Below are 13987 nucleotides of genomic sequence, written 5' to 3'. Positions count from 1 at the left end.
ACCAACTTCAACAGTTCGACTCAACCATGAGTTTTTAACGGGAAAAGGCAGAAACAATCTCAGTGAATTACTGAGGCAAAATGTTAGGTTCTGCATCATATCCACTGTGTGCAGGCTAACTGACTCCTCATGATCTTTCTTCAGATGTTCTCTTGGTTACATGGTCTGCCTGAAGAATTGCTAAGGGGGAAGTTTAGGGTAGAGAGATAATCACTCTTTAACTGCTTAATTCTTCATTTCTCCTTCTTTCAATCTAGGGAAAGAAGAAACAGGTTAGGCAAGGTATTGTGTGCATTTAGTAGAGTTTAATTAGGCGTTAGGTTAAATGTTGCTTAGTGATCTCATTTCTACAAGGTTTGAGGGAAACAGAAATGAGTAACAGGAAAGTTGTTGCTTACAAACCCCCACTGTCAGAAATCATTCTATTTTACTGGGATTAGGGGTGAAGGCACATCTGTAACTTCTTCATGTTGACATATGGCACCATATTCTTAAAGTGGAAGATGTTCACATGGATCTGTAACATCTCTTTGCTGGTAATTTTAGATGCCTGCTTATATATGCAAGCAGAGCAAAACATAATGTTTTGATGCTCACAAAGATATAGATTATTATGTGCAATAATTCTAATCCCATTCTCTTGAGGCCGGTACTTGGAACCATGCTAGCCATAGATGAAGAAGATTATGTCATGGCTATAATCTGGTCGTCATGAAGTTAGCTTTCTCCCTCTGGTGGCAGTTATAGTTATCTACAGAACAGCTCAGGAATGTGTAGCAGACACTGAAAGTTTCTGTGACTCTATTTTCCTAATCATTAACTGCTTGAACGTGCTCTTTTGTGATTCTGGGAGGCCTGGGAGATTTCAACTTTCCTACAAACAAAAGACAGGGGACGTGCAGGGACCTTTGTACTCGAGGGAGTCCTTTGGGTTCTGCTTGATTTCAAAAACATAACATTAATACAATTTAAAATTAAAAAAAAAAAAAACTGAAGATATAAAGAGACATCAAAATTAGAAATTAAGAAAACTCAGGGTAAAAATAGATAAATAGTAGGAGGATGTTAAATTGAAACTGAAGGAGAGATATTAAAAAAAAAAGAAAGAAAAATTATCTCAAAAGTAAAGGCCAAATAGCAAGGTACCTAACAGAGAATAAATAAAGACTGGAAATATGGCAAAGGGATTAGAGGGTAAAATTGGAAAAATCACCTCCCTAAAAAATTGCAGGAAAAGGTAAAGAAGATTGGAGTAGTACATAATTACAGGAAATAGACAAAATATCACATATATATATAATTACAGTTTCTAGAGAAGAAAAAGCAATGAACTCAAACTAATACTTAGAATTGTAAATCGGATCACATTTCCTGTAATTAAAAAAATTCACATCTACATGTTGAAATGATTACCTTATATCAGGAAGAATCAGTTCTGTGTCATTAGAAAAATGTTAGACTTGAAAGAAAAAGAATTTTTCTTGATGTTGAAGAAAAAGACAGCTATTAAAAAGTAAATAAAATTAGATTAGCATTAGACTTAAGAGTAGAGTAGCATTTCGATACACAAAGAAAGAGAATGTAGGCCAAGGGTTTCATAGCCAGTTAAATGTAATTCAAGTATTAAAGCTATGGGAATATTAAAATTACAGGGAATTATGTAGCCATGAGCCCGTCATAATATAATCACTGGAGGAGTGTTAAGCAGCAAAAAGATGCTTTGAAGACAAACTAAAAGATTTTAGCAGTATTTTTAACTGTAACACTAACACAATGCAAAAGTTGAAAGAAAGGTAGAAGAAAAATTTTACATATTTGACCAAATAAAAATGTCCAAGAAAAGTATAAATGACCAAGAAAAAGATAAGCATTAATAAAGAAAATAGTATTTACTTACATTGGAAAGTACAGAAGAGAAAGAGAAGAAGGAGAGAATAAATTATGTTAATTTTATTGGTGCTTATAGGGAATAACCAATAGGCACTATCTGAAAGAAAATTCAGAGGGTGCTAATGGGATTATATAAAAATAGCACTATAAAATATAACCTTTCTAACTATCAAAAGAGAAATAAAAAATCAGAAAGAAAGAGCAACTAAAGAGTTTACATAGCAAAAACAAATGGCTGAAATTAGAATCCAAAAGCATATTAAAATAATGTTTAATAATATTTTCTGTTAATTTTTAATGAAAGCTTTTCAAAATTACAAAATCTGTTAAAATAGTACTTCATGCTGATAGCTCTAAAAGAAATAAAAGCTACTAGTTTTCTGCTACTGCTGCGGCTGCTAAGTCGCTTCAGTAGTGTCCGATTCTGTGCAACCCTGTAGAGGGCAGTCCACCAGGCTCCCGCATCCCTGGGATTCTCTAGGCAAGAGCACTAGTTTTCTACATAGAGGCCAAAAAAGGTATTTTATAAATATTCAAAAACCAGTTCTGATGGAAAAATTCCAAAAATAAATAACTTTCGCAAGCAGTGTCCACATCCTCCTAGAATCAATATCATGTAATTGAGTGAATGAATCACTTAACCTCTATTAGTTTAGACTTCCCTGGTGGCTCAGACGGTAAAGCATCTGCCTACAGTGCGGGAGAGCCAGGTTCAGTCCCTGGGTCGGGAAGATCCCCTGGAGAAGGAAATGGCAACGCACTCCAGTACTCTTGCCTGGAAAATCCCATGGATGGAGGAGCGTGGTGTCGCAAAGAGTAAGACAAGACTAAGTGACTTCAGTTTCACTCTCTATTACTTTAGCTTTCTTATCTGTAAAAACTGAGCAATGTAATCTATTGAGTGGGATTGTGATGAGGATCAAAATGAAATAACAAATAAATGTATGCCAAAGCACATTTTTTGAAAAGTAAAAAACGTAAAAATTATTAATAATATGGAAAAGTAGGCCCTTCTGTAATCTACTTGAAGTTAAATTGGAATTGGTTATCTCGCTGTTGTTGTTCAGTCACTCAGTTGTGTCTGACCTTTGTGACCCCATGGACTGGATATTCTCCATCTTCAGCTGCAAAGAATATAATCAATCTGATTACAGTATTGACTATGTGGTGATGTCCATGTCTAGAGTCTTCTCTTGTGTTGTTGGAAAAGGGTGTTTGCTGTGACCAGTGCATTCTCTTGGCAAAGCTTTGTTAGTCTTTGCCCTGCTTCATTCTGTACTCCAAGGCCAAACTTGCCTGTTGCTCCAGATATCTCTTGACTTCCTACTTTTGCATTCCAGTCTTTTTCTTGGGGATGATCTTGATCACTGCCTCTTGTACAATGTCATGAACCTCTGTTAATAGTTCTTCAGGCAATCTATCAGATCTATTCTTGTGAATCTATTTGTTACTTCCACTGTATAATCATAAGGGATATGATTTAGGTCATACCTGAATGGTCTAGTGGTTTCCCCTACTTTCTTCAATTTAAGTCTGAATTTGGCAATAAGGAATTCATGATCTGAGCCACAGTCAGTTCCTGGTCTTGTTTTTGCTGCCTGTATAGAGCTTTTCCATCTTTGGCTCAAAGAATAGAGTCAATCTGATTTTGGTGTTGACCATCTTGTGAAGTCCTTTTGTAGAGCAGTCTCTTCTGTTGGAACAGAGTGTTTGCTATGACTAGTACTTTCTCTTGGCAAACCTTGGTTAGCCTTTGCCCTGCTTCATTTTGTGCTCTAAAGCCAAACTTGCCTGTTACTCCAGGTATCTCTTGACTTCTTACTTTTGCTTTTCAGTCTCCTAAGATGTGAAGGACATCTTTTTTCGGTGTTAGTTCTAGAAGGTCTTGTAGGTCTTCATAGAACCATTTACCTTCAGCTTCTTTGGCATTAGTGGTTGCAGCATAGACCTGAATTACTGTAATACTGAACTTTTTGCCTTGGAAATGATCAGAGATCATTCTGTTGTTTTTGAGATTGCACCCAAATATGGGCATTTTGGACTCTTGTTGACCATGAGGGATACTCTATTTCTTCTAAGGGATTATTACCCATAGTAGTATATATAGTGGTCATCTGAATTAAATTCGTCCATTCCAGTCCATTTTAACCCACTAATTCCTAAAATGTTGATGTTAACTCTTGCCTTTTCCTATTTGACCGTTTCCAATTTACCTTAATTCATGGACCTAGCATTCCAGGTTTCTATGTAATACTGCTCTTTACAGCACTGGACTTTACTTTCACCACTAGACACACCCACAGCTGGGCATTGTTTCCACTTTGGCTCAGCCTCTTCATTCCTGCTGGAGCTATTTCTCCACTCTTATCCAGTAGTGTACTGGGCACCTACTCACCTGGGGAGTTCATCTTTCAGTGTCATATCCTTTTGCCTTTTCATACTATTCATGGGGTTCTCAGGGCAAGAATACTGAAGTGGTTTGCCATTTCCTTCCTTAGTGGACCATATTTTGCCAGAACTCTCCACCATGAACCATATTGGGTGGCCCTACATGGCATGGCTCATAGTTTCATTGAGTTAGACAAAGCTGTGATGCATTTGATCAGTTTGTTAGTTTTCTGTGACTGTGGTTCTCATTTTGTCTTCCCTCTGATGGATGAGGATAAGAGGCTTGTGGAAGCTTCCTGATGGGAGGGACTGGCTCTAGGGAAAACTGGGTCTTGCTCTGGTGGGTGGGGCCATGCTCAGAAATCTTTAATCCAATTTTCTGGTGATGGGTGTGGTTGTGTTCCCTAAGTTTGACCTAAGGCCAAACTATGGTAGGAGTTATGGTGACCTCCTTCAAAAGAACATAGCCAGCACACTGTGGCTACCAAGGATGCTGTATTCAGTGTCCCTAACCCCACAGCACGTTGCTGTTGACCCACACCTCTACCGGAGGCTCTTGGACACTCACAGGCAAGTCTGGCTCAGTCTCTTGTGTGGTTACTTATAGTACTATGGGGCTACCTCATAGATGATTAAGAAATTCTGTGAATGAGAGTTTTCCATTTTTTTCCTTAATAAGGAGTACACCTGGAAGTCAGCTGATGCAACTAGTGTCACAGAGTTATGACAGTGATCTGACAGTCCAGGTTTCTCCATAACTAAACAAGATAAAAGTGAAGTGTTAGTTGCTCAGCCATGTTACTCTTTGGGGACCCATGGACTGTAGGCCAGCAGGCTGCTCTCTCCAGGCAAGAATACTGGAGGGGGTAGCCACTCCCCGCTCTAGGGGTTCTAACCCGGGTCTCTTTCATTGCAGGCAGGTTCTTTACTCTCTGAGCCACCAGTGAAGCTCAAGCAAGATTAATGTGGCATTTAAAATCTGATATTCTTTTATGGTCAATTTTGAAATCACTGGAATGTTATTTAATACAATCAGAGTGGATTTATTTAAAAAAGTAATTGTGATTATCTTCTATTTGGTCCTTAAATGTTATTTCTGAGTTTCAGACTTAGGATGTGTTTCCCATCAAGTTAGTTATGTTTCTTTATCTAAGGTCTGCATTGCACTACACAAAATCACTTTGACAACAAGCAAAAATAAATATAGATTGAAAGTACCAAATAATTACAAAACAGTAAAATTAAATATAGAGTGAAAGTACCAAATAATTACAAAACAGTGTTCATTACTTTTGATAATATTAGAAAATATTGTCGTTTAAAATATTAATATTTTCATAATTTTTTTATTGACAAGTGGTCTAGAACCTTGATGAACACTTTTCTGAGAATAATTTCTGAGACTAATAAATAACATGGCCTTCTGCATTGTCTTAAAATTCAGAAAACAATTTATTCCTTAAAATCTCTACACACTAGTTTAAAAATATCTTATTTTCTAGAATTTGCAAACAGGAAATGACAATAACTCATCTGCTCAAAGCTCAACCCATACCTAATGTTTGTGCCTCATAATTCTTAACATGTTTCAAAGAACTAAAGATAGAGACTAAAAATAAATAAGATTAGTGACTATTTCTCATGAAATAGGAAAATGTGTTTGAAAAATATAATTGGTAGAATAAAATAATATTGTCTTTATATCTTGATTTTTACCCAATATATTGAATACAATTTAGTGGATAAAAAAATATAAGGCAATCATTAACCACTGTACAAGATCATTTATGAGTCATCTTAAACTGTTTTAACAACAATAAAAAGTGATAACCATAAAAAATACACTGGAAGTATAAAATGGGCAAAATGTTTTCACATACACTTACCTATTTGAATCATATAACTACCCTGAGCAACTGATAATATATTAGTAATTATTTATATTTTATTTATGAAAAAAATCAATGTGTTTACTTCAGTCACAGGATGAGTACGTTGTGAAGCCAAAACAGGGTCTAGACTATTGAATCTTCATCCAGTTATTCACCATTACTATATAGACAACCAACATGATAAATTTCTGTTGAAAGTAAAGAAAGATCCTGTCGCCTTGCCTGTTCTTGTTTTCAGCTGTGGTCCCAGTAACTAGCTGAACGCATGGCTTGATAAATATCTGGTGGATATCTGGTAAATAAAAACTCCCAGTCTGATAAAAGATCAAGAAGCTTTATTCTTATAAATGAATTAAAAATAACAGACTGTGTGAAAGAGAGTCTTACAGAAGAATTGGAGATGTAGGAGGGCGTAGGCTTTGTTGTTGTTTTCAGCATTTGCTCCTCTATCACAAATAGTGAAGTTTTGCTGGAAACATACCCACATCCACACACACACACACACACCCCACTATGTATTAATAATTACATGTCTCTGCAACTCCAAGGCTTTTTTCCTCATCTGATCCATTAATAGAATTATTCACATAAAAATTTGGAGCATTCTGAGTTATGTTAGTGTGTTGTAGAATTAATTCCATTAGGTTAAGGCCAGGAAGAAGTAGAAATTTTCAAAACAGTTACATAATTATGACTGCTTTGAGTTATCATATAGAAGAAACCAACACATACAGTGTAAAGCAATTTTCCTCCAGCTGAAAAAATTATTAAAAAAAAACACAAGCATAAAATCATTGAGTGTGAATTCCAGAGAACAGGATAAAAATAATTATGATAGAGAATGGGCTTTGGAGGAAGTAAGAGTTTAGAATAATAGTGACAAAGTCCAACATGACTTTAGAATGCCACAGATGATAGAGGAAACCAAAATGTAGACTTACTCAGTGTCAGAGTGAGAAGATATGAGGTATGGTGGAATTCATTGCTTCAACACCTCAAGATGCTTAGACTCTCAGCTGTGCCCAACTGTTTGTGATCCCATGGACTGTAGCCCACCAGGTTCTTCGTCCATGGAATTCTCCAGGCAAGGATACTGGAGAATGGGTAGCCATTTCCTTTTCCAGGGGATCTTTCTGACCTAAGGATAGAATCCAGGTCTCCCTCATTGCAGATGGATTCTTTACCATCTGAGCCAACAGGGAAGCCACCTCAAGACCTCAAACAGAATACTAACTTAGAGTCACATGAATAAGAATAAAGTGAAGGTTTCGGAAGCAATAACAGTGTTAGCTGGTAGATAGCAAGCTAGTCTGTAGAAAAATGCAGAAGCATAACTTGGTGGGCGGGAAGTTCCCTTAAATTAAGCTCAAGAAGAAGCTTCTGGTAGTCAAAGACAGGCCTTTTGGTTGTGATTGTGTAATCCATAGGAAGTTAAGTATGGGAAACACTTGAAGATATTTTAGATGTAGATTTCCACATGTATATCACCAGTCTTGGCTTCTCTGGAACTCCAGATTCATACTGAATAGATAACTTGACATTTCCATTTTTATGTCAAATCGATATCTCAAATTTAGTATGTGCTAAACAGAATTCTTGATTTTCTCTCATACCCACACATGTTCAGTCTTCCCCATATCAAAAAACAATACCATTACTGACTCAGTTTAATCAGGAAAAAACTTTAAGTTATCCTGATGCCTCTCTCTTTCAATTTTGCACTTCCCAATTAAAGCAAGACCTGTTAATGCTACATTTAAAACATATTCTAATTCATCCACTATTCTCAATCTCCTTTATCACCACTCTAGCCCTAGGAACTTATATATCGTCTGAATTACTGAAATCGCCTCATGCGGGTCTACCAACTATTATTGCACACAATTAACTTATACTCTCTACAGAGTAGAAAGAGGGATTTTTAATATATATAAATATATCACATCCTGAAATAAAATTATATCCCACTGCATTTAAAAAATGTCCAGTTTTCCTCCCCTGATTTACATTAACTTGCACAAACATGTCCTCATCTCCCCCAACCCCCTATAATCCATATATATTTATCTAGTTCGGCTTCTCTACCATAAGTGACTCATGTCTGTCTTTTGCATGGTCTGATCCCACTGATTGGAAAGATATTTCCCTAGAGTTTCATGGAGCTGTGTGCTTCTTGCCACATCTCAAAATTAATAGCATCCTTCCAGAGAGGATTTGCTAGACAGGCAGTGTAAAATTGAACTCTTGATGCCGGATATAATTTCATTCATCTTAAGGATTGGATATATTACTTGATTGTGAATTGTTTAATTGGTTGGATACTAAGTCCATTTGTTAGGCAGGTCTCCTTTTGGCAAATCTATTAAATAGCTATATTATATTGCAAAAACATTTAATAATATCATATGTGTCACAGTATTGATTTCATGTAAAAAGAGTATAAATGACAAATTGTGGAGAGATTGCATGATACAAAAAATATGCAATAAATATCATAATTGGATAAAAGAAGCAGGATAATAATGAATAAAAACAAAGAAAATACGTTGTACAAGAAGGAAAGGTAGCAAAAGCATATGGTAGTTGATAGGGCGTTGAAGGGACATGAAAAATATGTAGGGCAGAGAAAAGAAACAGACAATTGATTTATTGTGAGCAAGGAGAGCTAAAAAACAGTACTGATGATGTTATACATTTGCGACAGGGATAATTGAAAAAATTCATAAAACAACGGAGAGGAGTTCATCAGTACCCGGAGGATCAGAAACAATTCAACAACCTGCTGTGGTTTCAGAGTCCACCACCCTACCGCCTGGGGTTACAAGAACGAAGGCCACAGGGTCCGAGGCCAGCTTACCTTCAACTGGCGTGTCAGGGTTGCCTGGCTCCACACAAGGAGGGTTTGCAGCAACTGGAGGGAGTGGTGCAGGCTCAAAGCCTACTGCCCCGCTATCCGGAGAAACAGGGGCCAGTGTTACACCGGGAGCCAGCGGACCTCTGTCTGGAGCACCGGTGACCCCTGGATCATCCCCAGGAAGTTCGCAAGCAGCCGGAGCAGGTGGTGCAGGGTCAGCGACACCTTCCCCATTGTCTGGAGCCGCAGGGACAAAGGTTAGCGGATCAGGAGCCAGCACACCTGTCCCCGGAGGAGCGCCTGTGACCCCCGAGGCACCCAGTATCAGCCCAGAAGCAACGGGGAGAGCTGCTGTAAGCTCCGAGTCAACGGTCACATTGCCTGGAGCCACAGGGCCTAGTTTTCTAAGGGCTGGAACCAGTGTACCTTTATCTGGAGGAGCAGTGACCCCTGGATCATCCCCAGGAGGGTCATCAGCACCTGCAAGCCCCGCGGCAGGTTCAGAAACAACTGTGCGACTCCCTGGAGCAGGCGGGACTGCCGTCACAGCATCTGGAGCCAGTGTACCCTCATCTGGAGCACCAGGGAGCCCTGGGTCATCACCAGGAAGGTCAAGCGCAACTGCAATATCTAGTGAAGGTTCTCAGCCCACTGTCCCATCATCTGGAGCAACGGGGACTAATGCTGGACAATCAGGCACCCGTGTCCCCTCATCTGGCATACCAGCCACAGCTGGACCCACGAGAGGAGGGTCAGCAGTAGCTGGGACACCTGGTGTAGCTTCCCAGCAAACTGCCACACCGCCCGGAGCTGCGAGGACGGCTGCTGTCGGATCCGGAACCAGCTTGCCTCCAGGTGAAACATCGGAGAGCAGCCCATCAGTACCCGGAGGATCAGAAACAATTCAACAACCTGCTGTGGTTTCAGAGTCCACCACCCTACCGCCTGGGGTTACAAGAACGAAGGCCACAGGGTCCGAGGCCAGCTTACCTTCAACTGGCGTGTCAGGGTTGCCTGGCTCCACACAAGGAGGGTTTGCAGCAACTGGAGGGAGTGGTGCAGGCTCAAAGCCTACTGCCCCGCTATCCGGAGAAACAGGGGCCAGTGTTACACCGGGAGCCAGCGGACCTCTGTCTGGAGCACCGGTGACCCCTGGATCATCCCCAGGAAGTTCGCAAGCAGCCGGAGCAGGTGGTGCAGGGTCAGCGACACCTTCCCCATTGTCTGGAGCCGCAGGGACAAAGGTTAGCGGATCAGGAGCCAGCACACCTGTCCCCGGAGGAGCGCCTGTGACCCCCGAGGCACCCAGTATCAGCCCAGAAGCAACGGGGAGAGCTGCTGTAAGCTCCGAGTCAACGGTCACATTGCCTGGAGCCACAGGGCCTAGTTTTCTAAGGGCTGGAACCAGTGTACCTTTATCTGGAGGAGCAGTGACCCCTGGATCATCCCCAGGAGGGTCATCAGCACCTGCAAGCCCCGCGGCAGGTTCAGAAACAACTGTGCGACTCCCTGGAGCAGGCGGGACTGCCGTCACAGCATCTGGAGCCAGTGTACCCTCATCTGGAGCACCAGGGAGCCCTGGGTCATCACCAGGAAGGTCAAGCGCAACTGCAGTATCTAGTGAAGGTTCTCAGCCCACTGTCCCATCATCTGGAGCAACGGGGACTAATGCTGGACAATCAGGCACCCGTGTCCCCTCATCTGGCATACCAGCCACAGCTGGACCCACGAGAGGAGGGTCAGCAGTAGCTGGGACACCTGGTGTAGCTTCCCAGCAAACTGCCACACCGCCCGGAGCTGCGAGGACGGCTGCTGTCGGATCCGGAACCAGCTTGCCTCCAGGTGAAACATCGGAGAGCAGCCCATCAGTACCCGGAGGATCAGAAACAATTCAACAACCTGCTGTGGTTTCAGAGTCCACCACCCTACCGCCTGGGGTTACAAGAACGAAGGCCACAGGGTCCGAGGCCAGCTTACCTTCAACTGGCGTGTCAGGGTTGCCTGGCTCCATACAAGGAGGGTTTGCAGCAACTGGAGGGAGTGGTGCAGGCTCAAAGCCTACTGCCCCGCTATCCGGAGAAACAGGGGCCAGTGTTACACCGGGAGCCAGCGGACCTCTGTCTGGAGCACCGGTGACCCCTGGATCATCCCCAGGAAGTTCGCAAGCAGCCGGAGCAGGTGGTGCAGGGTCAGCGACACCTTCCCCATTGTCTGGAGCCGCAGGGACAAAGGTTAGCGGATCAGGAGCCAGCACACCTGTCCCCGGAGGAGCGCCTGTGACCCCCGAGGCACCCAGTATCAGCCCAGAAGCAACGGGGAGAGCTGCTGTAAGCTCCGAGTCAACGGTCACATTGCCTGGAGCCACAGGGCCTAGTTTTCTAAGGGCTGGAACCAGTGTACCTTTATCTGGAGGAGCAGGGACCCCTGGATCATCCCCAGGAGGGTCATCAGCACCTGCAAGCCCCGCGGCAGGTTCAGAAACAACTGTGCGACTCCCTGGAGCAGGCGGGACTGCCGTCACAGCATCTGGAGCCAGTGTACCCTCATCTGGAGCACCAGGGAGCCCTGGGTCATCACCAGGAAGGTCAAGCGCAACTGCAGTATCTAGTGAAGGTTCTCAGCCCACTGTCCCATCATCTGGAGCAACGGGGACTAATGCTGGACAATCAGGCACCCGTGTCCCCTCATCTGGCATACCAGCCACAGCTGGACCCACGAGAGGAGGGTCAGCAGTAGCTGGGACACCTGGTGTAGCTTCCCAGCAAACTGCCACACCGCCCGGAGCTGCGAGGACGGCTGCTGTCGGATCCGGAACCAGCTTGCCTCCAGGTGAAACATCGGAGAGCAGCCCATCAGTACCCGGAGGATCAGAAACAATTCAACAACCTGCTGTGGTTTCAGAGTCCACCACCCTACCGCCTGGGGTTACAAGAACGAAGGCCACAGGGTCCGAGGCCAGCTTACCTTCAACTGGCGTGTCAGGGTTGCCTGGCTCCACACAAGGAGGGTTTGCAGCAACTGGAGGGAGTGGTGCAGGCTCAAAGCCTACTGCCCCGCTATCCGGAGAAACAGGGGCCAGTGTTACACCGGGAGCCAGCGGACCTCTGTCTGGAGCACCGGTGACCCCTGGATCATCCCCAGGAAGTTCGCAAGCAGCCGGAGCAGGTGGTGCAGGGTCAGCGACACCTTCCCCATTGTCTGGAGCCGCAGGGACAAAGGTTAGCGGATCAGGAGCCAGCACACCTGTCCCCGGAGGAGCGCCTGTGACCCCCGAGGCACCCAGTATCAGCCCAGAAGCAACGGGGAGAGCTGCTGTAAGCTCCGAGTCAACGGTCACATTGCCTGGAGCCACAGGGCCTAGTTTTCTAAGGGCTGGAACCAGTGTACCTTTATCTGGAGGAGCAGTGACCCCTGGATCATCCCCAGGAGGGTCATCAGGACCTGCAAGCACCGCGGCAGGTTCAGAAACAACTGTCCGACTCCCTGGAGCAGGCGGGACTGCCGTCACAGCATCTGGAGCCAGTGTACCCTCATCTGGAGCACCAGGGAGCCCTGGGTCATCACCAGGAAGGTCAAGCGCAACTGCAGTATCTAGTGAAGGTTCTCAGCCCACTGTCCCATCATCTGGAGCAACGGGGACTAATGCTGGACAATCAGGCACCCGTGTCCCCTCATCTGGCATACCAGCCACAGCTGGACCCACGAGAGGAGGGTCAGCAGTAGCTGGGACACCTGGTGTAGCTTCCCAGCAAACTGCCACACCGCCCGGAGCTGCGAGGACGGCTGCTGTCGGATCCGGAACCAGCTTGCCTCCAGGTGAAACATCGGAGAGCAGCCCATCAGTACCCGGAGGATCAGAAACAATTCAACAACCTGCTGTGGTTTCAGAGTCCACCACCCTACCGCCTGGGGTTACAAGAACGAAGGCCACAGGGTCCGAGGCCAGCTTACCTTCAACTGGCGTGTCAGGGTTGCCTGGCTCCACACAAGGAGGGTTTGCAGCAACTGGAGGGAGTGGTGCAGGCTCAAAGCCTACTGCCCCGCTATCCGGAGAAACAGGGGCCAGTGTTACACCGGGAGCCAGCGGACCTCTGTCTGGAGCACCGGTGACCCCTGGATCATCCCCAGGAAGTTCGCAAGCAGCCGGAGCAGGTGGTGCAGGGTCAGCGACACCTTCCCCATTGTCTGGAGCCGCAGGGACAAAGGTTAGCGGATCAGGAGCCAGCACACCTGTCCCCGGAGGAGCGCCTGTGACCCCCGAGGCACCCAGTATCAGCCCAGAAGCAACGGGGAGAGCTGCTGTAAGCTCCGAGTCAACGGTCACATTGCCTGGAGCCACAGGGCCTAGTTTTCTAAGGGCTGGAACCAGTGTACCTTTATCTGGAGGAGCAGGGACCCCTGGATCATCCCCAGGAGGGTCATCAGCACCTGCAAGCCCCGCGGCAGGTTCAGAAACAACTGTGCGACTCCCTGGAGCAGGCGGGACTGCCGTCACAGCATCTGGAGCCAGTGTACCCTCATCTGGAGCACCAGGGAGCCCTGGGTCATCACCAGGAAGGTCAAGCGCAACTGCAGTATCTAGTGAAGGTTCTCAGCCCACTGTCCCATCATCTGGAGCAACGGGGACTAATGCTGGACAATCAGGCACCCGTGTCCCCTCATCTGGCATACCAGCCACAGCTGGACCCACGAGAGGAGGGTCAGCAGTAGCTGGGACACCTGGTGTAGCTTCCCAGCAAACTGCCACACCGCCCGGAGCTGCGAGGACGGCTGCTGTCGGATCCGGAACCAGCTTGCCTCCAGGTGAAACATCGGAGAGCAGCCCATCAGTACCCGGAGGATCAGAAACAATTCAACAACCTGCTGTGGTTTCAGAGTCCACCACCCTACCGCCTGGGGTTACAAGAACGAAGGCCACAGGGTCCGAGGCCAGCTTACCTTCAACTGGCGTGTCAGGGTTGCC

General features: G+C 44.9%; 1 protein-coding gene across 1 annotated transcript in view; it reads left to right on the top strand.

Moving 5' to 3' along the window:
* MUC19 (mucin 19, oligomeric) overlaps nucleotides 1-13987 on the top strand; it is a 136489-nt gene that overhangs the window by 62863 nt on the left and 59639 nt on the right. The window contains 1 exon segment of the mRNA XM_065935089.1: nucleotides 8875-13827. Within this exon segment, the coding sequence (XP_065791161.1) occupies nucleotides 8875-13827 (4953 nt within the window).

Source organism: Muntiacus reevesi, chromosome 4 (assembly GCF_963930625.1).
Source record: "Muntiacus reevesi chromosome 4, mMunRee1.1, whole genome shotgun sequence".
NCBI classification, from domain to species: domain Eukaryota; kingdom Metazoa; phylum Chordata; class Mammalia; order Artiodactyla; family Cervidae; genus Muntiacus; species Muntiacus reevesi.
Note: the sequence above shows the minus strand (reverse complement) of the source record. Positions and strands in the feature narration are given on the sequence as shown.